The 23,222-nt window shown below is 51.6% G+C and overlaps 1 protein-coding gene across 3 annotated transcripts in view; it reads left to right on the top strand.

Annotated features, from left to right (window-relative positions):
• Positions 1-23,222, top strand: part of LOC103641538 (uncharacterized) — an 81,989-nt gene that overhangs the window by 39,006 nt on the left and 19,761 nt on the right. For 2 of the 3 annotated variants that reach the window (XM_008664877.3, XM_008664878.4), the window contains exons 15-16: positions 255-412; positions 20,469-20,579. In XM_008664877.3, coding sequence (XP_008663099.1) covers positions 255-412; positions 20,469-20,579 — 269 coding nt within the window. The remainder of the gene's footprint in view (positions 1-254; positions 413-20,468; positions 20,580-23,222) is intronic. The other variant, XM_008664879.4, reaches the window with a different exon arrangement.

Raw genomic sequence — 23,222 nt, forward strand, 5'->3', positions numbered from 1 at the left:
AAAGGAAAAAAAAAAGAAATGGCCGTGGGGACCGTCCCCGACATGCGGGCAATGCGCGCTGGCACAGCCTCGGTCGCTTTGTCCGGGTGATGCTTCACCTAGGGTGACATATAAGCATATGTGTGCGTGTGTCTATATATATATATATATATATATATATATATATATATATATATATATATATATATATATATATATATATATATATATATATATATATATATTAGTACTATTTGACCTCTTGCTCTTTTTAGGTGGTCCTAGTGGATCGGGAAAGACAAGTTTAGCTCAGAAGATGGCAAATATAATTGGCTGTGAAGTTGTAAGCTTGGAAAGTTATTACAAGCCTGAACAAGTGAGAGATTATAAGTATGATGATTATAGCTCATTGGATATTGCTTTGCTCACTGAGGTGATGTATTCCCTTTTTGGTTTCTATGCTAATATACACTTCAAACGCTTCAAAATTTCTGAACATGCAAGCTTAGTAAATACTGGTGGTTAGGCAGCTATTGAATTTCCATCTCTTAGTATCAATGCAGCTGGTGCAAATTTCAGTCTGATACTATTGTATTTTAAAGGTGTGACAATTAATTACTCTGACAGTAAGCATGCGCAGATGCTGATATTAGCATTTTTTTCCATATTTAGAGTAAATATAGAAACTTAAATGAAGTAAATGATGAATCAGCTGACCAAAAAAACCATTAGAAATGACTGATCTCCATTTTACATGCCAGAATCATGGCTGTACATATCAGTATGATGGTAACAAAGATGAAGAGCTTATTCTCGTAACTGGCTTGCTATGTACTTTAGTTGAAAGGCTGGTGGGATAGCTAACTGGTGAACTTGGTGAACATGCTCAAACTGATCAACATAAGTTGAAATTGTAGTGGAGATTTTACTCAGGATAGAAGGAAGAGAACATCTAACCTCTCTACTTTAGTACTTGACAACCTTGAACCAACTTCATTCTTTGCTAAAATAGGACAATTTAAAGTGAATCATGTTGTTACTCCATCCTGTTTTATTTATGTTGCCTTGTTGTACCTTTTTGATTGAACCTGATAAACGTTAAATGTTGTGATCCATTTTTACCGTCAAATCCATAGAATCTTCCATTTTGCAGCTTTTACATGTGCACTAAAAGTACTTCATTCAAAAACCAAAATGTATTTGCAATATCATTTTGTAGGAGAATAGAATTGGTGGTAATAGAATGGATCATCCCCCTCCATCACAACAACTGCAGACGATGAGACTAAAGAAGCTGACAAGCTAATATGCCCAAAGTCATAACGGGTGATGCGTCACATATGTTGTAGCTGGAGAAGCCGATGAGTCCTCATGTAAGGGTGGTAGCCCTTTGTACCGATGTCGAGATAGCTGGGCTTAAAGGCAAAGCTATGCTGAAGATAGCCGAGGTCGACGTAGTTGTGGTCGGTTTGTGTTGGTGGAGCTTCAAGCACATGAGAGGCAACAGAGTGATGAAGGAGACATGTCGAGGCAATTACGTGTGGGGGGGATGCTGAGGTCGATGCAGTTAGGGTCGATGTAGATGAAAGGCGATAATGCAATTGAGGCTGACAGGGAATCAGGGATGGAACAGGAGGGTTGATGTTGACATCGATGCAGTCAAATCGCTTGAATCGAGGCATGGGTTGGGTTTGCCAGACCCAGCAATGTGTTCGGAACGAAAACGTGTGCCAATGTAGCCAATACCAGATGAACGAGGTAGAGGGCCTCAATCATATATCAGCATCCGAGGGACCAACAGAGAAGGTCTCAATGACGATTGCGGTGTGCAGAATAACAGGTAGAAGGTGCTGATGTAGCATGCAACTGTCGAAGTAGATGATGTTGGTATGGACGAGGCGACGACACTAACAACGTGGTTGTGCTGGATATAGTGTGGGAGCGGACGACCGGACGCGTCAAACCCGAAGGTGAGCAATTTGTGTGGGCATGGTCGAGTAGTCCGGACGTAGGGCATGGTCGTAGTGGTGTAGCGGTGGCCTCGCGGAGGGCGGCGACGTTCTCATGCTCACAGGTAGCGCTCTGAGTTGACAACAAAGACTCGATGAGTAGGACGAAGACCTTGTGCAGATAGATGGTGCAACAAAGATTGCACATCTGAGTCATCGATGCACGGGGAACGACGATGTAGGTGTATCGATGAAGCGGGCAACAATGTTGCGACTTGATGAGGCAACACAACAGAAGCCCTGTTGCTCAGAGAAGATGCAAGTAGTACTCGATAATGGACGTCACAGGAGTTGAGTGGATCAGACATAATCAGTTGTACGGATCGAGTGCGAACGAGGTGGAGCAATGATGGGAGAAGTTGGCTGAGCCGTCCGATATGTGCTGGCAATGACAAACCGACGTTGTAGACGTGTGGACAGGATGATCGAGAAGCAATGTGGGAAGGCGCCCCCTCGACATTGCATGCTCTACCAGCCACATGGTTGAAGAAGTATATTGCGGTGTAGTCAATGTCGATCCCAATGCTGGAGTAGTGCGCGAGGTCGACGGGCGGTGGGCAACTCAATCCAGATTAGTGATCGGACAAACTAAAAAAGGATATTGTAGCAGCATATGAGATTCACTGTGGTTGATGAACTTGCCCTCAAGAAACCTCTAGGCACGAGAGGGCTCTGTGAATGCGACTTGGCAAATCAGTCAGTGACAAGGGTAGGGAAGCGTAGAGGAGAGGCACAAGTGATCAAAGCAGCAATTGTTTGGCTAGGATCACATGCAGGCAATCAGATCAATGGTGGCATGTGTATAGCAGTAGGCAAGAGATTAGGTAGGGTCGTGTGAGTAGGGCGTAGATTGGCCAGCTATCACCATGGTGGCTCGGTGTTGGGTTAACCTGGCCCAAGGCACCGCCATGGAGACACATGATGAGGCGACGACTAGTGTACTTCACGACGAGCGCGGATAGGGTGACGAGGTGGTCTGGTGCCACAAGAAGTCCCTATATGTTACTTGACGATGGCGAGGATGACAACTGGATCAATAGGATTCGTTGCCTAATGGGGTGGCGCTGGCCCCAGTTGAGATCTATCTCTTCCGAGGGGGCACGGTGCATAAGCTCTTAGTGGCTAGGGTTTGGGCCCAAGTGCGGTTGGACAAGAGTGCCATGTACTCTTCTATAGCGCGACACCAATTGGGATCGACAATAGCGTTATGGACGGAAGACAGAACAGACGAAATAGACAAAAAAGAAGTCGTAGAGAGAATAAGACAATCACTAGCTGTAGGGCACTGACTTCATGCCGAGTAACCATTGGGTGAACATGACGAGGGTCATGGTGGAGAACAAGGGGGTGATACACTGACGACTCAGCAACAGAGCGAGTTATGGTACCATCGGGTACACGTCGCTGATAGACGAATAGGATCGGCGAAGCGCGGTGTGGCCGCGCATGGCGCGGTGGGGGCCTCTGTGGCCTCGCGTGGCACAGGAGATCAGGGTCGCGGGTGTCACGGTAGGAGGCTCTGGGGCCACATGTGGCACATTAAGTGGCAAACCTACAGGAGGAAAGTGAGAAGGTGGCGCTATCGAAGGAACCACATGGCCAAGAACAAGAAGGGAATCCAACTCATTGATAGAGATGGGCTAAGAGGTGAAGGGGAAGTGCGACTCGTCGAAGATGACGTGTCGAGAGATCAATAGACGGTTAGTGGAGAGATTGAGACAATGATATCTCTTATGATTAGACAGTACCCAAGAAAAACACTCCTATGTCAATTGAGGCACAAGCTTGTGCAAACATGTCGTGGATAGATTGGAATAGCAAGCGCACCCAAAGACACGAAGATGCTTGTAGGTGGGATTGGTGCTGAAAAGGGCGAAGTGAGGGGTGCCCAAATGGCCTTGGTTGGTGTTAGAGTATATGGATTAGGCCCATGAGGCTAAGCCCATGTGGCCCACGTATAAACTCTGTATAGCCACCCTCTAGGGTTGGCCCTGTTAATCCAATGATTATTCTCTTAACATGGTATCAGATTAGGGTTTCGCTCCTCCCTCACCCCTCAGCCGACGGCGGCTAGGGTTTTCTTCCCCGCCGGCCGCCGCCTAACTGCTCCCTCCAGGCGCCGCCAGGCGCCCTGCCCTGGCCGCCGTCGCCCCAGCACCCGCACGGCCCGCGCCCTGCGCCCTTCCCCAGCCGGTCGCCGCCTCTCTGCTCCCTCCAGGCGCCCTGCCCTGGCCGCCGCCGCCCCAGCACCCGCACGGCCCGCGCCCAGCGCCCTGCGCTGCCCGGTTGCTTCCGGCCGCGCCCACCGCCGTCGGCCCACCTCTCTGCTCCGGCCGCGTCCACCGACGTCGGCCCCGGCCCTTTCTGGCGGACCGCGCCCACCACCGGTCGCCACCGTCTTCCTCAGCGCCGGCCGCCCCTTCAGCTCCGCCCCTCTCTGGTGGATAGCGTCGGCCGCGCCCCAACCTCTTCTGCTCGACGGCGCCGACTGCCACCCGCCCCGACTGCTACTATTCCGTGCCTGGGCACGTGCCGCAATCCTCCCCGCGCTTGCCCGCGACCCCGTGCCAGCCGAGCCGCGCCGCCGCGCCGCCAGCGCCTCCTGCTTCTGCCCGCCGCGCTGCCGCGTCGCCACCCGTCCCCCCATGGCTGAGCAGCCGCCTCCTTCCCCCTCCTACTTCCACGTCTTCCCTCCCCTCTCCTCTTGGGCCCGCGCCGCCGCTGCTCCACCCCGCGCCGGTTCTTCCGGACCCGCGGGCACTGGAGCCGCCGCCGCCGGTGGGAGGACCGCCCCCTACGTCACGTGCGCCCCCCGGTCTCCCCTGCGCTCGGGCCGGAGTGGGGGTCAGGACCTAGCGCCGTCGGTGGGGCCCACACCGCCACGAGCACTGCCTCTGCCCTTACTGCTGTGGCGAATGCGGTTCCCGCGGGGGTTGCAGGTCCGGAGGACCCTCCCCCTCCGGTCCCCCCTCCGCTGGTCGTCGATCCGCCTCCTGTCGTCGATCAGTCACCTCCTGCACCGGTCTCCCACCATGGATACACCGTTGCTGCCCTCACCGCTGCCCGCGTGGAGCACGCGGCGCGACAGGCACGTCTGCGGGAAGCGGCCCTCATGTGGGAGCGCGAGGCCACCGACGCTATCGCATCTCAGATTGCCGCGACGGAACAGCTCCTCGCCTCGCCTGCGGCACACGACGGCGGGGCCACCTCCTTTGACACCGTGGGCGTCGTGTACGACGTCCCGACCGTCGGAACCGGGCACCGCACCACCACCACGGTGCTCTGGCATGACCCGGCTGACCCGCTCGTGGCTCAGCTCCACCTTCAGGCTGGGAGTGTCCAAAACATTCTCCTCATGGTCCTCGTCGTCCTGGAGCCAGAGTCGCTGTCCTACGCACGCTGGCGGGACCTACTCCTCCTCACCCTTCGCCGCTACGCCCACAATGACCACGTCCTCTACGACCCCATTGGCGTGGCGTCGACTGCCGCGTGGGTGCGCCTCCTTCGGAACATTCCTCACGCTCGGGCTGCTTGGCTGGCCATCGAGGGCTAGTTCATGGGCAACGCCGAGGCCCGGGCTCTCGCCTCGATGCGACCTTTCGGACCTTCGTCCAGGGGGGCCTCAGCGTCAGTGAGTACTGCCGCAAGATGAAGACCATGGCGGACTCACTTGGCGATCTGGGTTGCCCCGTGGAGGACCACATCCTCATCCTCAACGTCCTTCGTAGCCTCAGCGATCGCTACACCCACCTCCGATCGTTGATCATGCGCCAGCGCCCCTTCCCTACCTTCCTCCAGGTCCGCGACGACCTTGCCCTAGAGGAGATCACTCTGGGTGCTCAGGCTGCATCGATCTCTGGCCCGGGGTCCTCGTCCTCCTCGACAGCACTGGCGGCTATCACCCCGACCCGTCCACCTACTCCGTCACAGTCTGCCCTTGGCCCTCGTCCACCTGGGCCGAGCAGGGGCAGGGGGGGGGTCGAGGTGGCGGAGGCGGTGGTGCCCGTGGCAACACACCGACGCCGGGACCCCAGCAGGGTGCGTCTTGGCCCACTTTCCACCACCCGTGGTCAGGGCGCATCTCCATGTGGCCGTTCCAGGGGCCAGGTTCTGAGGCTCGTCCCCCGGCGACCATGTTCGCTGGTGTGCAGCCGGGGTTCACCTCGCCGCCGGGGTCCGCCTTTGCCTCTCCGTCGCCCTGGGCTTCGACGCCAGCCTCTTCGTCGTGGCCCACGCCACCGGGTGCTCCACCGTCCGGGCTGGTTGGTTGGGACGCGGCCGCCCTGGCTGCCTTCCAGACTCCCACTCTGACTCCACCGATGGGTCCCGAGTGGATTGCGGACACCAGTGCTACCTACCACACCACTCCCGACCCTAGTATACTCACCTCTGTTCGCCCTCCTTCCTCTCTCCCTTCGTCCATCATGGTGGCGAATGGCTCGTGTCTTCCTGTCACATCTGTGGGTGCCGCCGGCTCTCCTGGCTCTTTTCGCATTCCTGATGTTCTTGTCGCTCCTTCTTTGGTCCACAATCTTCTTTCTATTCGCCGTTTTACCGCTGATAATTCTTGTTCTGTCGAGTTTGACTCTTCTGGTCTTACTGTGAAGGACTCGGCAACTCGGCGCCCCCTCCTCAGATGTGACAGCACCAGCCCCCTCTACACCCTTTGGCTTCCGCACGCCACCTCTTCTTCGTCTTCGTCACCTGCCACAACTGCTGTTTTTGCTGCCACCACGTCTTCTACCACCTGGCATCGTCGCCTTGGTCACCCCGGACGCGATGCCTTGATGCAGCTTACTCGTAGTGCCACTATCCCATGTACTAGATCACATGATGAGCATCTTTGTCATGCGTGCCAGTTAGGCCGCCATGTTCGTCTTCCTTTTTCTTCTTCTTCCTCGCATGCTACTCATGCATTTGATCTTGTACACTGCGATTTGTGGACTTCACCTATTACCAGTATGTCAGGCTACAAATACTATCTTGTGGTGCTTGATGATTTTTCTCATTATGTGTGGACTTTTCCTTTGCGTGCCAAGTCTGAGTCTTTCCCCGCCCTCCGCTACTTCTTCGCCTGGGTGTCCACTCAGTTTGGCCTCACCATTAAGGCCGTTCAGTGTGACAATGGTCGGGAGTTCGATAACTCCACTTCCCGCGACTTCTTTCTCTCCCACGGGATGCAGTTGCGGATGTCTTGCCCGTATACCTCCTCCCAGAACGGCAAGGTTGAGCGCATGATCCGCACGACCAACGACACCATCCACACTCTTCTTCTCCAGGCGCACCTACTGGCACGCTTCTGGGCCGAGGGCCTCCACACCTCTACCTACCTCCTCAATCGTCTCCCTTCCACTGTGTGCTCGACCCCCACTCCTCACCAGGCACTCTTCGGTACCCCTCCGCGCTATGACCACCTCCTGTCTTCGGGTGTGCTTGCTACCCGAACACCGCTGCCACTGCTACTCACAAGCTAGCATCCCGTTCCACCCTCTGTGTGTTTCTCGGGTACTCCCCGGACCACAAGGGCTACCGCTGCTTTGACCTCTCCTCTCGCCGGGTCCTCATCTCTCGCCATGTGGTGTTTGATGAGTCCGTATTTCCCTACTCCACCACCACACCACCCTCCTCCGACCCTGACCTTGACCTTTTCACTCTCTTTCCGACTGACGCGGTGGTCGAGCCACCTATCCTTCCTCTCTCTGCAGGTACTCGCTCACCGCCTGTCGGTCCTACTCCCGGTCCGGTGCCTTGCCCGGGTCCGGTGGTGTCGCCTCTCCGCGGGCCCCGTCTCCGATCGCCCCCGGGCTGAGCGGGGGTAGTGGGACTGCACCGCCTGCGGGGCCGTCGGTACCGACCCCTCCGGCCTGCTTCGCCCAGCCGGTGCGGGTCTACCAGCGCCAGCCCCCGATGCACACGTCGCCGGTCACGGGATCGCCACCGCCGGTCCCTCCGGCACGCTTCGCCCAGCCGGTGCGCGTCTACCAGGGCCGGCTGCCGCCGCCGGGGTTCGCACCTCCATCGCCACCACCGCCGCCGTCCCCACCGGCGACCTCTCCTCCGGCGGCACCGCTGGTGGCCCAGTCCCCGCTAGGGACACCTACACCTCCGCCGCGGCCACCCGCGACACGTGTCGAGACGCCGGTGTACCACCCACCGCTCCTTCGCCGCGACCCGCGGCACGTCCACCCGATGGTGACACGGCACGCGGCTGGTACCCTGCTGCCCCGAGTCCTGGCGGCCACGACCGGAGACTCGCCGGTTTCTCCGGTACCCTCCTCCGTCTGCACCGCCCTGCTGGACCCCCACTGGCGTCGGGCGATGGAGGAGGAGTACGCGGCGCTCGTCGCCAACCAGACGTGGGATCTGGTGCCCCGTCCACCCGGGACCAACGTCGTCACCGACAAGTGGATCTGGACGCACAAGAGGCGGGCCGATGGTACACTGGAGCGGTACAAGGCTCGCTGGGTTCTTTAGGGCTTCACTCAGCGCCCCGGAGTCGACTACGATGAGACCTTCAGCCCGGTTGTGAAGTCAGCCACCGTCCGCACGGTGCTCTCGCTGGCCCTTGCTCGCTCCTGGCCAGTTCACCAGCTCGACGTCAAGAACGCCTTCCTGCACGGCGCCCTCACCGAGATCGTCTACTGCTGTCAGTCGGCGGGGTTCGTGGACTCCTCTCGCCCTGACTTGGTCTGTCGGCTCAACAGCTCCCTCTACGGCCTCAAGCAGGCCCCCCAGGCATGGCACTCCAGACTGGCTACGTTCCTGGTGACACTGGGCTTCGTGGAGGCCAAGTCAGACACGTCTCTGTTCGTCCACCATCATGGAGTAGAGACTGCCTACTTGCTTCTCTACGTGGATGACATTGTCGTCACCGCTTCCAGTCAGTCACTTCTTCGCCGCCTCGTCGACGCGCTTCAGCGGGAGTTTCTGGTCAAGGATCTGGGCGTGCTTCACCATTTCCTGGGGGTCACTGCTGAGCCTCGCCCCTCAGGACTCCTACTTCACCAGCGACAGTACACTCTTGACATTCTGGAGCGGGCCAAGATGATTGACTGCAAGCCCTGCTCTACCCCGTTCGACACGCAGGCGAAGCTCTCTGAGGCCAAGGGTGACCCAGTCGAGGACCCCACCGGGTACAGGAGTCTTGCCGGTGCCCTTCAGTACCTCACCTACACTAGGCCAGACATCTCCTACGCCGTGCAGCAGGTCTGTCTCCATATGCACGACCCCCGAGAGCCCCACCTCGTGGCTCTCAAGTGCCTCTTCCGCTACCTCCAGGGCACCGTCGACTACGAGCTGCTTCTTCACCGGTCTACCTCCTCCGAGCTGGTCGTTTACACCGACGCTGACTGAGCCGGGTGCCCGGACACTCGGCGCTCCACCTCCGGCTACGCCGTCTTCTTAGGCGGTAACCTGGTGTCCTGGTCGTCGAAGCGTCAGCCGGTCGTCTCCCGCTCGAGCGCCGAGGCGGAATACCGTGCCGTGGCCAACGACGTGGCGGAGGCTGCGTAGCTCCGGCAGCTCCTCGCTGAGCTCCACAGTCCCCTCTCCAGGAGCACGTTGCTCTACTGCGACAACGTCATCGCCGTCTACCTCTCCACCAACCTGGTGCGGCACCAGCGGACCAAGCATGTGGAGATCGATCTACACTTCGTCCGAGATCTGGTCGCCGTCGGTGATGTTCGGGTCCTCCACGTCCCGACCACCTCCCAGTTTGCCGACATCTTCACCAAGGGTCTTCCGTCCTCGACCTTCGCCGAGTTTCGCTCCAGCCTCAACATCAGTAGTGGCTAGTTGAGTTTGTGGAGGGATCCTATTGTGTGATGTACTTCTTCTTTTCGAGTTCAGTCTATAAACTCCGCTGCGACGGAAGTTCAGACTGCGGGGGGTGTTAGAGTATATGGATTAGGCCCATGAGGCTAAGCCCATGTGGCCCATGTATAAACTCTATATAGCCACCCTCTAGGGTTGGCCCTGTTAATCCAATGATTATTCTCTTAACAGTTGGAAGGCGGTTCAGCAGGTAGGTGGTAGTGTGGAGGCCCTTAGCCTAATGACAAGCAGGAAGGGAAGCCTGGAACAACAGAGAACAAATGATATTGTTGGTGGTGTGAATCGTGTGCTCAGCCTTGCCATTATGAGGGAAGGTGTAAGGGCAACTACATTTTAAGAGAGAGGAAGAAGGCTCGAGGAGAGTTATCGAACTGTCACGTGTTGTCACTGGACACTATTGATGATGCACCCAAACTGAGTGGACACCCAAGTGAAGAAGCGAGAGAGTGGGAAATGTGTCAGACTTCAAGGGCAAAGGGAAAATTCACAAATAGTGAGAGCAGTCATCAAGAATTACCAAGTAATACTTGTATCTTGTAACCCTCATGATAGGTGAGGTCCACAAATCACAGTGCACAAGATCAAAAGACTGCTTAGTCTTAGAGGAGCAGCTAGGGAAGGGTAACCTAACATGTTGACAGAGTAGACATGCATGATAAAGGAGCTCAATGGTGCCCCTAGTACAAGAGATGATCGAACTACTAGACAACTTAGACGATACATCTGGACCTAGATGGCCAAGGCAACGATGCCAAGTGGTGGACGAAGCTGTTGTAGTCAATGCCTGTGGAGTGGATGAAGATGGTGAAGGAGAGGAAGCATGAAGTTGCAAGGTGTACAGGGGTCTAGAGCTATCACATCTGAGGAGGACGCTCCTAGTGACAAGATCCTTCATGGTCAAACCAAAAGGGTCAAACTCCATAGAACAATGATCGTAAGTAGTGAACTAACGAACAGATAACAAATGCTGAATGATGTCAGGAGCAATAAGAACATTCTTAAGGCTAAAAGAACTAAGAACAATCTAGTCACACACTGAGATGACCAGAAGAAAACCATTGTTTTTTTTTCGAAAGCGCAGGAGAACTGCGCATCATTTTAATTAGAGAAGAAAAAAGGTCCAAAATGGACCAAGGTACAAAGCCCTAAGCAGGCTTACTCAAAAACAGAAAAACAAAAAAACACAAAACACACACCACTCCCTAGACCCTGTGAAGGTTACGCGCAAGCTCTAAGCCAAAGCTCTGAAGATGCTTGGCACCAGCCGTAATCCAACACCCAATCTCATCAAGGAAGACGCATCTGATAGAGCTTAGCGAAGGGGTCTCCCCATCAAAGACAGCTTTGTTGCGGTGGATCCATAAACACCAGGCCCCTAAGATAATGATGCTGTTCATGCCCTTTCTCTTGCTTTTATGAATCTTCTTACTTGTTTTTCGCCACCAATCAGCAAAGGAGATCTCATCTCCAGATGGAGAGAGATTACCAACATTCAATCCAAACAGAATGGAATGCCAGAACTGTCTTGCAAAGACACATGTACACAAAATATGTTGTATGGTTTCCTGCTCTTGATCACAGAGTAGGCAACACACTGGGTGATCCAGACCTCTCTTCTCCAATCTATCTGAAGTCCAACATTTGTTCCGAATGGCCAGCCATAAGAAAAACTTGCACTTAGGGGGAGCCCAAGATTTCCAAAGTCTCTTCCAAGGTTCAAACGTAATAGCTCCCATAAATAAAGCCCTGTAACAAGACCTAGAAGAAAACTGACCAGAGGAAGTATGCAGCCAGGTGTGAATATCCGCCTCCTGAGTTAACACAATAGTGCTAACAGCATCCCAAATCAGCAAAAATTGTTGGATCCCCATCCAGGAAAGAGGTGTCAAGATGTCACTGATCCATTGCTGTCCTCCAAGAGCCTGGGCCACTGTTCTATTGGAGACAATAATTTTATCAACCTTGGAAACGACATCAGGAGCAAAATCATTGATGCAGCCGCCATTTATCCATCTATCAGTCCAAAATAAAGTGTTGTTTCCGTTGCCCACCGCAGTAATAACCGAAGCATGAAAGAACTTCCTGACCTGCAACGGCACAGGCAGCATAAGCCCATGCCAGGGCCTGTTTGAATCTGTTTTCTCCAGCCACAGCCATTTAGCTTGCAGAGCCCAGCTCTGATAATACAAATTTGGGACCCCAAGTCCACCAAATAGAAGCGGCCTTGTAACGACATCCCAAGAGACTAAACAATTACCTCCATTCACGTCCCTTCTGCCTCTCCATAAGAACCCTCTGCGAATCTTATCAATCGATTTGATCACCCACTTGCGAATACTCATGGCAATGAGGAGATAAATAGGGATGGCAGACAGAACAAAACGCACCAACGTCGTCCTGCCAGCGAGATTAAGTAGCCGAGCCTTCCAATTGGGGAGTCTATCTGCTATCTTCTCAACCCAGTCCATAAGATCTGCCTTTCTGAGCTTTCTATCTGATATTGGAAGACCCAAATAATTACAGGGGAAGGACGTCGAGCTGCAACGAAGAAGGTTGCAACCCTGCTGCACAGCCTGGTCGCTACATTTAATTGGGATGGCGCAGCTCTTGTTCATATTACACACTAGTCCAGACGCTGAACCAAAGCAGTCCAATATTACCTTAACACAATTCAGATCTTCCACTATAGGTTTAACAAACAGAACCACATCGTCAGCATAAATAGAAATTCTGTTTCAGACATTCCCTTCCAGAAGGTTATGGAGCAGCCCCCTATCTTCAGCTAGCAGAAACATACTACTAAGGACGTCCATTATCAGCACAAATAGCATTGGGGAAAGGGGATCACCTTGGCGAAGCCCTCTCCGATGCCTAATAGGAATACCAGGAGACCCATTCAGCAGCACCTGAGTGGAAGATGAAGCCAACAGATTCGAAATCAAATTTCGCCAAATATTTCCAAATCCAAGGTGAGAAAGCACCTCAATGAGAAAAGCCCAAGAAACAGAATCAAAAGCCTTGGAGATGTCCAATTTTACAAATAAACTTGAGACTCTTTTTTTGTGAAGAGATTTAATAGCGTGTTGCACCATCATGTAATTATCATGAATCGATCTTCCTTTCACAAAAGCACTTTGGTTAGCAGCCACTAACTTCTGAAGGTGGGGGCCGAGCCTATTAGCAAGCAACTTGGTAACCAATTTAGCGAAGCTGTGAATTAGGCTAATAGGCCGAAAATCCCTGGCTGACAAGGCCTCCGTTTTTTTGGGGATAAGCACAATATATGCAGAATTCAGCAGCCCCAAACTGTGAGCATTTCCAAAACGAAGATAGTCCAGCGCAGCCATAATATCTGTCTTAATGATGTGCCAAGCAGATTTGTAAAACCTCCCAGTGAAACCATCAGGACCAGGTGCTTTATCATTGGGAAGGCTTGCAATCGTATCCTGAACCTCCCTTTCGGAGAAAGGAGATTCTAAATCGCTTAGGTCAACTGGATCCCTGTGGCAATTTAACAAATTAAGAGTGAAAGGTCTCTGGATTTCAGTCCCCAAAAGATCTGAAAAGAAATTATCCAACAACTCCTGCATCTGGTCATGATTAGTCACAGTCCTGCCCTCATCCTCCAAATGAGAAATAAAGTTTCTCTTTTTTCTAAAGGAAGCCTGCATATGGAAAAAACTTGTATTTGCATCTCCTTCCTTTAAATATTGTATCCGAGACCTTAATCGGGCAATTGTCCTCTGTAAAGAGGTTAGGACGAGACAATGTTGTTTCAGTTTTCGCAGCAGCCAAACCTCTTCCACAGCCAGGGTCCTAACATCCTGGGCAATCTCCAGTCTGTGCAACACCTCGCGAGCCAAACCCAATTGAGTCCCAACATTTCCCACCGTTTTGTGCCCCCAAGACTGCAGTCTCTTGGACAATCTCCTCAGCTTCATGGACACTTTCTCAAGAGGACAGAAACAGTGAGTTGGCTGATTCCAGGAGGCAGCAACCTCCTCAAGGAACCCAGGGAGCTTAAGCCAAAAACTTTCAAAATGAAATCTGCGCTTCCCCCTAATATCGATCTTGAGTTTAAGAGTCAAGGGACAGTGATCAGAGGCCACAGAGGCATTACTAAAGAGCATACAATCCGGAAAAAATTCTTCCCAGCTGTTAGTGCAGAAGACATGATCCAGCTTGACAAGGGTAGGATCTTCTCTCTGATTTGACCAGGTGAATCTCCTCCCACAAAGCGGTAATTCCTTTAACTCCAGAGAATTGATCCAGCTTCTGAAATCTCCCAACAAAGCTCGATTGATATTGGAATTATTCTTATCTTCTGCTCTATAAATCATGTTAAAATCCCCAGCAATGATCCATGGCCCTTCACATTCATTCTTGACCACACCGAGCTCCTGAAGAAAGGCAAGTTTGAGGTTATCTTGATGAGGCCCATAAACACCTGTGAACCACCAGAGTTGACCTGACAGCAACTGAAACTGAACTGACACCGAAAACTCCTTGATGACAGAAACCCCAGTGGAAAGGTTTCTGTCTCGCCACGCTACAAGAATACCCCCTCTGGTTCCAATGGATGGGCTAAAAATAAAATTACTATATGCCGACCCAAGAATTGTAATAATATCAAAATCGGAGATGGATGACAGCTTGGTCTCTTGCAGGCATACAATAGAAGGCATAGAGTCAAGAACCAAAGATTTAATAGAATCTCTCTTAGCACGATCATTGAGACCCCTCACATTCCATATTAAAATACCATTTGAATCCATGAAAAAATATAAAAAACAGCCAGCCCCACCAAACTGCACAGCTCAAGACTGCCCAGGTGGGGGCACCTCCCAGCCGAACAGGGCTGCCAGCGCGGTAATATGCTCTCTAGAAAGAGGTGAATCAAACAATTTAGCATATCTTCTTGCATCCGTGAAGGAAATATTCTCTCTCTCATCACAGAAACCCAGAAGCTTGCACACCTTAGCAGCAGAGGGAGAGCCTAACTCAGGTGGTATCTTGGCCACCCTCCTGCTACGCCTTAGGTTGAAATTGCTAGGAATCAGCTTTCTCTTCCGTTTGACTGGTTGAATAGGTGCCGGTAGGATTCCATTGATCTGTTTTGTAATTCCATCTTTAAATTTTTGCAAAGGAGTAGAAGTTCCAATCTCCTCAGACAGTGCTATCTGAACCGGGATTTTTTTACGGACATAAACCTTGAAGCAAGGAGGTTTGGCCCTGATCTTATAGTCCCAAGAAGAAACCAGAATTCTTGACGCAGATTGCTCCTCCAAATTAAACGATGAAACCAAAGGAACAAGGGCATTCCCAGAAAAAGGCTCCAATGTTATGTCAGCAGCCTTTCCACCGGTGGAAACATCAGAAACCCCAACTGAAGCAGGAAGGAGTCCGGTATTATCAATAAATGGCGCCCCTAACACAGGAGACGGGGGACAGCCAGGGAAGGAGGGAACAGGCGCCTGCAACTCATCAACCGAGGAATTCGGGAGAGGAGCGGCATCAACTGTTCCACCTCCCCCACCAGGAGTAATACGTGGTCCCAACCGTGCATGAACAGAGATCCGGACCGAAGAGAACTGATGATCCGTAACATGCTGCCTCTGCCGCTGATGCTTGCTATCCCGATCATCATCATCATCTGGGGAGGAGAACAGAGGCTGCTCCTCAACCGGCAAAACAACCGGAGTAGTCACTTTCACCGAAATGGAGTAAATCAATGTGCGAGGGAAGCAGGATCCATCTTCTCCAATAGACGTCGGCTCTTCAACGTGGAGATCGCAGCGAGAAGGCAAGCAATCCATAGAGAAACCCCAAGCCTTCAGTTTCAGAACTGACAAATCCGTCCCATCAACAGCATCCGGATGTAATCCCTGAACAATGCAGTGTCCACCGAGCAGATGCTCTGCCGTATCAATCCCCCAGAGGTGTGCCGGAATTCCGCCAAGTTCAACATCCATAAGTACAGGGAGGGCACCTCCACCAGAGGCCGACGCCTGACGTGACCACCTCCTAAGATGCAGCCGGAGGGGGGGTATGGAAATGGAATTTCCACCAGCCAAGGCACGAACAACATGATCCACGGAGGGGAAGAAAACCAGGTACGAGTTGGACGCAGCACGTCGGATTTGGAGCGCATCAGCCTCAAGGCCATACTTCGAGGCGAGCGCCTCCAAAATCACAACGGCGCAGTCAGAACCCTCCTGGCCAAGAACATTGACGAACAGAGCACGATGAAAATCCTCCTCCGCCTGGTCAATCAACCTTGAACGCTTAAGAATATACGAACGAGGGGGGGGGACCACCGAAGGCAAGGAGGAAGCCAACGATGAGCCCCGAGCAGGTGCACCTAAATCCTCCCGGTCCATTCTACGGCGCCTCTGTCCACGTCGAGTGCGCTTCGTCTTTTTCATACCATCACCATCATCGCCGACCCGCGAAACACCTTCCATATCGCAGAGAGAAACTTCCTCCGGGACGACCTTCCTGGGAATTGGACGCCACACCAACACCTTCGCTCGACCTTCCTGGGAACTGGACGCCACACGCTCGACCTTCCTGGGAACTAGACGCCACACCAACACCTTCGCTGGGTGATGCAGAGTCCTCTTCCGGCGTGGGCACGCGCGCACCCGATGCCCAGGCAGGCGGCAATGAAAACACCGTACCAAACTGCCACACTCAGCCGCATGGTGGGACGGCGAGAAACAGTTGAAGCATCTCCCACGTAAATCAGCAGGAACGGGTCTGGGGGGGCGCAGGGGAAGAGGGGAGCAGGGACTTCGACGGCGACGTCCCACAACCTTCACCCATCCACCGTCACCATCATCAGCGCCGCTGGCAGTGAACCTTCCATCCACTAGCGCCTCCTTATACGAGCGACGTAAATCACTCCGGGAAGCAGCCGAAGGAAACTCCTGTTCACACCATCGCTGCGCCTTTGAACGGCCACCAGGAATATCAGCCACAGACTGGGCGGAGAGAGGAGAGGAAACCGACGCCGGGGTAGCAGGTTGGGTGGCCGCCGACCATGGGAGGATGACCGGCGTGAGGCTGTGGGTTGGAGGGGCTGGGGCGTCGGCCGGAGGTGGGAGGGCAGGGGACGGGAGCGGAAGGGACGGAAGCGGAAGGGGCGGGAGCGGAAAGGACATCGCGCTTCTCCTCATTCGCTGACCGTTAGGAGCCCTATAACACCCATGTGTTATGAAGAAAACCATTGTAAACAATGATAGAAGGATGAGAGGGATGGATGTGATGAGTAGAGGAGTATACCAACGTTAGGAGTGGTGTGGTAGGAGGCTCTGAAGTCGGCAACCTAGTCAGTGACCGTTGGATGGGTCAGAGTCATATTGCTAAACGAGTTAGTAAGAGACCGCTGATCGCATGCCCCAGGTCGTGGTGTCCAAGACTGCACCGGGTAGGGCTGAACAGGCTATTGATGGTGTAGAGTCGGTGCCACCAGAGTAGGCTACCCAGGGCACCCGAAACCACTGAAGGAAGGAGCGGCTTGCGGAGCCTGCTGCAGGGGACGCGTCAGCGCACCACTAGTGTGCGGCCCAGGCCACATGGCGATGTGACCATTTGATGGATTGTATAGATGCAGTCAGGGTACACCACCCCTGCTAGTGCCTCCACCATGGCTGCCCCAACGTCTGTGGTGGCCACTGCCGAAACCGGCGGGAGTACGAGGAGCCCTGGCAGCGCCAGAGTAGGAGGATGCGAAGGCGAAGCTGCATAGGGAGCATGTGGTTGATGCGGCCTCTACCCACTTGGAGTATACATGGCAGTAGCAGTGTCAGAATGGCCCTTTGCCCCCATTGTGATCTCGAGGATGAGATCACTATGGACCTTGTCAAAAGATTGAAAGGGGATAGTCCACGTAATCCAAGTCTTTAGGTGGTCGTGGCAAGGGTTGAGTCCACGAAGGAGGTTGAGGACGAGAGTACGATCCAGGACCGGCTCGTTGAGGTCATGGAGTTCGCCATGCCCTTCGTCTGGCGATAGTACTTAGTGATGGAGAGATCACCCTAGACGAAGACCCGGAAGGCAGTGTCAAGGTGGAGGGCTTGGATCTTGCGGCTGCCAAGGAATTGCTCCTCAATGGCAAGTCACGCCTGATGAACGATGAGGGTGTTGAGGATCCAAGAAAGGACCACACTGTCTATCCGGTACCAAGAAGGCACCTGTGAACAACCGACGTTGATGAGGACGTGGTCGTTGTGGGCATATCGTTGCAAGGGTGAGAAGGATAAGGTCGCGCTAGCGAGCGTAAGCGGAGAAGGCTGGGTCGAGGACGATTGGAACCAACGACCTCATGTTTTGAACATCGGTCGCTTGGGCGTGGAGGATAGTGACGACAGAGGCTTCGTACGACGAGGGAGCTACATCGTCGTGGTCGTAGGTGGTGAGGGGAGCAGCCACAAGCTGCCGCTTTGCCTCCGCGAGCTGAGTAGTAAGGGCATATGTGGCAGCCATAGTTATTAAGGTGGTAAGGCGACCGACCGCCTTTTTACCTTTTAGACGGTAAAGCGTAAGGCGAGGCGACGCCTTAATTATATAGTAACATAAAAGATTATACCAATTATTATCTATATAACACTATCTCAAAATTAATAAGCAAGCTAGCATAACTATAAAGCCTAGTAGGCCCATTTTAGCCTAGTAGAAGAGAGATAAGAAAAAAGAAAAATAAAAAACCCACAACCAGTTAGCCCAATGGCCCAACCACCTAGCCCAACACCAATTTTAGGTTAAAACTTGACAGTTTTCAGCTGCCAACATCTCTTTCCCTCCCCGTAGTCGTAGCTCTCCTTCCTTCTCTGACTGGCCAGCTGGGGCCGTGCGCCGTCCCTTGCGCCCCGCCACCGCATCCTCCCTTGCGCAGGAGCTGAGGGGCGGCCGGATCCGCGATGGAGCAGAACGGCGAGCGCGGGACAGGGCGGCCAGATCCGCGGCGCCTCGCGCACAGGAGCTGAGGGGCGGCGGGATCCGCGACGGAGCAGAGCGGCCTCGGCGGCGGACAGGAGCGCAGGGGTGGCCAGATCCGCGACGGCGGCGGCTAGATGAGGAAGATGAAGAGCCGCGATGGAGGCTGGGTGGGAGGACAGCCGCGACGGCGGCTGGGCGAGAAACAGCCGCGAAGGCGGCTAAAAAAATTAGGGTTTCGTAACCTGCTCTGATACCATGTTACTAACCTTGGGATTAATAATAGATAATAGGTCCCTAAGGACTGTAGGTAATATATATAGCCAGTAAACCTGGGCCTAATGGGCCTTAACAGCGGCAAGGCGATAGGACGCCTTACATGGCGAGGCTTGCCTTACCGCTTTAGCGATGCTTAAGCGACGCTTTAATAACCATGGCAGCAGCACATTCTTGCTCCCAAACAAGATCAGCAGCCCGTTCGTGCTCTCGAGCAACAGCGGTGGTGGACTTGGCGGTGGCGAGAGCAGTATCCAGTGCAGAGTGTGCAACAATCAGCTCGTCAAGGGGCACGGGCGGGAAGAACACCATCAGCACTGGGCATGGGCCAATGGTGGGCCGGACAGGGAGGCACTAGTCGTAGAGCTGACCAGAGGGGGGGGGACGATAGTGGTGTCATCACCAGTAGCGCCTGCCCGAGCACGCGGCTCCTTCGCCTGCAGCACTCTTGTTCACGACAGTGGCACCTGCGCCCGCGGTGATGATGAAGAAAGGAGCAGGGGAGGGAAGCATGCCATGGGGAAGGGAGGCTCGCTGGTCATGGAAAAGGCCCCATACTAAGGAAAAGGAAAACGAGAATACACACCCAACTACTGCCAAACATTCCTAAGAGCAGTAGCCCCAGCAAAGCCCCATACTAAGGCCTCATCATGGACGGACAACAAAATTGCGTGGATGTTTGGGGAAGCATTGTCAAACACACACGCATTGCTATGCCTCCAAATCTGCCATGCTACTAAACTCACAATAGAGTTAAAACCTTTTTTCTTTTGCTTACAATGAAAGAGGGTGAAACCCAATAGGATGCCATACATTGATAGAATGAGTGGATACACTTATACGAAGGTGTGCAGCACCCATAATGGGCCATGGGCCACATTCTATACAGGCCCACACAGTCTACAATCTTGAAGCTCTAAATTCCAAACATAGTATCAAGATCTGTGTATTAACATAAATCTAGTAAGGTCGAGCGTACTCCAGTTTTTGGCTACTGTGCTATGGAATCTAGTATGTTATGGCTGCAATATTGACGGTGGTTGCTGGTGATGGGCCCTAGCCGTGCCCCTCTCTTCCATGTTTTCTTTTTCTTTAGTTTTATTTTGTTCTATTCCTTTAGGCTACGCGTCTTGTATTTGGTCTATTTTAGACCTTTTCTTCTTAATATAATGATACACAGTTCTCCTGTGTGTTCGAGAAAAAAATGAGCGCCTTTGAAATACCATCACAATGCATGAGCATTTTGGAGTTGGTTAATGATTATGAAAGTACAAGTCATGGAATAATTTTAGGCCTCTGTGCTGATCGCTTTTGCACTTATATTATGAAGAAAAGTAGTTTGGTATAGTTTAAGATTTTAATTCATGATTTGAGCAAGTATATTATTTATTCATTACCGTGTCTAAAATGTGTACACGAATTATTATAACACAGAACATTATGGACATAAAAAAGAGGCATAAAGCGGAAGTTCCTTGCTTCGACTTTGAAAATTTTAGCCGAAAGGGGTTCAAGGAGCTTCAAGTATCCGAGGAAAGTGGAGTGGTAAAGTATATATCCATCCCAACCTCTTTAGTACATTTTACTTTGTTTCAACATGGCTATTTTTTAATTAATGTATGCAATTTTTTATGAAATTTGTCAATTATTGTATTGGAAGTATAGGGTAATCCTTCGGTGATTTGTAATAATTTCTAAATATGTAATTCCATAACTCTATTAGAATGGTTGTCAGTTTCATTAAATGGTATACTTAGTAGATAGATTAATGAAATGTTAATTTGAGATAATTGAATTTTTGTATTTAAACAAATGGAGACACTGGATCTAATTAGGTTGTGAATGACAAATTGTCTTCCAAATGTTTATACTTCTCTTTAGGTACTTACTCTCCATTCCAAATTGTAGTTTACTTTTTTTTTCTCGAACTACAAAGGAGAGCTGCATGTCATTTCATTAAGATAGAAGAAAAAATACTACGAGCCGAGTTTAGAAAGAACTTGGACTCGAGGTTCCCAACACACACACACACACGATAGACTATGGTTGTGACCAATGGTTTCAAGTCGCTCGACTAGCTAATCGAGACACCTGGGCGACTAGGCGATTAATCGCGATTAGTCGACGATTAGGTCGACTAATCGGGTTCTAGTCGACCTAGTCGTCCCTACTGGTCCTCCTGCATATTTACAGGTACAGGACCTATATATATAATTATATATGTGTGTAATAATGTAATATTGGTATATATTTGGATAGCATATAGCAATATAGCATGTAGGAGGCAATATCAAAATAACGAAATTACCAAACAAAACAAATATGAATACTAGAACTGGACAGTGGAGAGTGGACAATTCAGATTTCGAAACACCATTGAACATTCAGATTTCAGAATATCATAGAAATTATGAATACTAGAATTGTCAGACACTCAGATCACATTTCAGAATTAAGAATTCAGATTTCAGAACATGAACTGAACATCACTCACTACTCACCACATAACATATGATGTAGAGTTGCAGACTTACTAGACGTCCAGCCCAAAGCAAAAACATGCCAACCGCCAGCCAACAAAACCTAACTAATCGTCCACACATTAACTGGACGACTAATTGAACGTCCGATTAGTCGATCTAATCCGGTCGGATACCCTGGTCACTCCACTAAAACCGACTAGCTCGACTAATCGCGATTAGTCGGACGACTTGAAATCATTGGTTGTGACAAAAAAGAAAACATGACGATCGTAGTATCGTACCACACCAATGGCTACCCCCTAGCCCCTGGGGTCAGTGACCTAGCTAGTGGGTCAATGAGCTTGGAAGAACCTGCCATGCACCAAAGAGCACTCATCCCCTTTGGTTTGTAAAACCATTGAACATCTAGAGAAGCTCCTTCAAATGTAGAAAAGTCGAACCCTAAACGACAGTTTGGTGGAGCCCAAGTTTTCCACACCCTAGTATAATGACCAAAAAAGTCGAACATGAGAAAAGCTCCTCTGGCAGATTTTGTCGAATAGTTTCCTTGCCGCTATGCTGAAAATGTTTCTGTCCTCTATGTTAGGGCGTAGCTCAAAGTTTGGGAGTAAATCCCATAACTGAAGATAATGCACTAGAACTCCAACCGAGAGAGCTCCCTTAATGTTTGAGATCCATCTTCTATTTGCCTCCTGAACAATCCTTTTGTTTGCAATCCGTTTCAGGATGATTTCAAATAATCTAGGAGCAATCTTAATAATCCTTTGTCCAAGGAGCCACTTATCTGTCGAAAACAAGGTAAGAGACCCATACCCTACCTCTGAAACTAGAACTGTAGAAAAGAATGTTGAAGCCTTGCTTGGAACTTGGATGGGGAGGTTTGCCCAAGGATGCCCTAAATCAGTCTTGTGCAGCCGAAGCCATCTCATGCGAAGTGCTCAATAGAGCTCCGGTAGGCTAGAAATACCTAGCCCTCCTAACTGAAGAGGCTGACACACCCTGCCCCATACTACAATGCAATGCCTTCCCCAGACTTCTTTACAACCATACCAAAGAAATCCCTTTCATATCTTATCAATAGCTTGTAGGGCCTATGGAGGGATGTGAATAGTCATTGCCAAGTAGATAATCATGCCTGTAAGGATGTGCTACACTTGAATTCTTCTGCCTGCCCTTGTCATTAAGTCAACTTTCTAGCTTGGGAGGTGGTTTGCAATTCTGTCCACAATTGGCTGGAAGGTTGACACCTCACATGGCAGAAGATTTTTGATCACCGATAATTCCTCCTCGAGCACTGCATAGTGTAGACATTGTTAAGGCCCATTAGGACCATCCTATTGCTAAGGCCTCCTGACCTCAATGGGCCTCGTGACTGTCTCCCTTCGCACGACACCTGCCGTCAGCCTTTGCGTGGGAACTCCATCGGCCCAACACTTATGTTTCGATTCGCGCGCGGGCGTCTACCTCTACTTCCGTGCGACACCGGTCGTCTTCATGCGTGGAACTCCATTGCCCTAGAGCTCTTGTTTTGATTCACGCACGGTCGTTTGCCTCTGCTTCCGCACGCAATCTCTGGACGAGGTGTGTGTTGCCTCCTTTGATTCCCCTACGTTACACTTTTTTTTGAAAAACGCAGGAGAACTGCGCCTCATTATATTAAGAAGAAAAAACAAGGTCTAAGCAGACCGGATACAATACGACCGAC

Source organism: Zea mays, chromosome 10 (assembly GCF_902167145.1).
Source record: "Zea mays cultivar B73 chromosome 10, Zm-B73-REFERENCE-NAM-5.0, whole genome shotgun sequence".
Lineage (NCBI taxonomy): Eukaryota > Viridiplantae > Streptophyta > Magnoliopsida > Poales > Poaceae > Zea > Zea mays.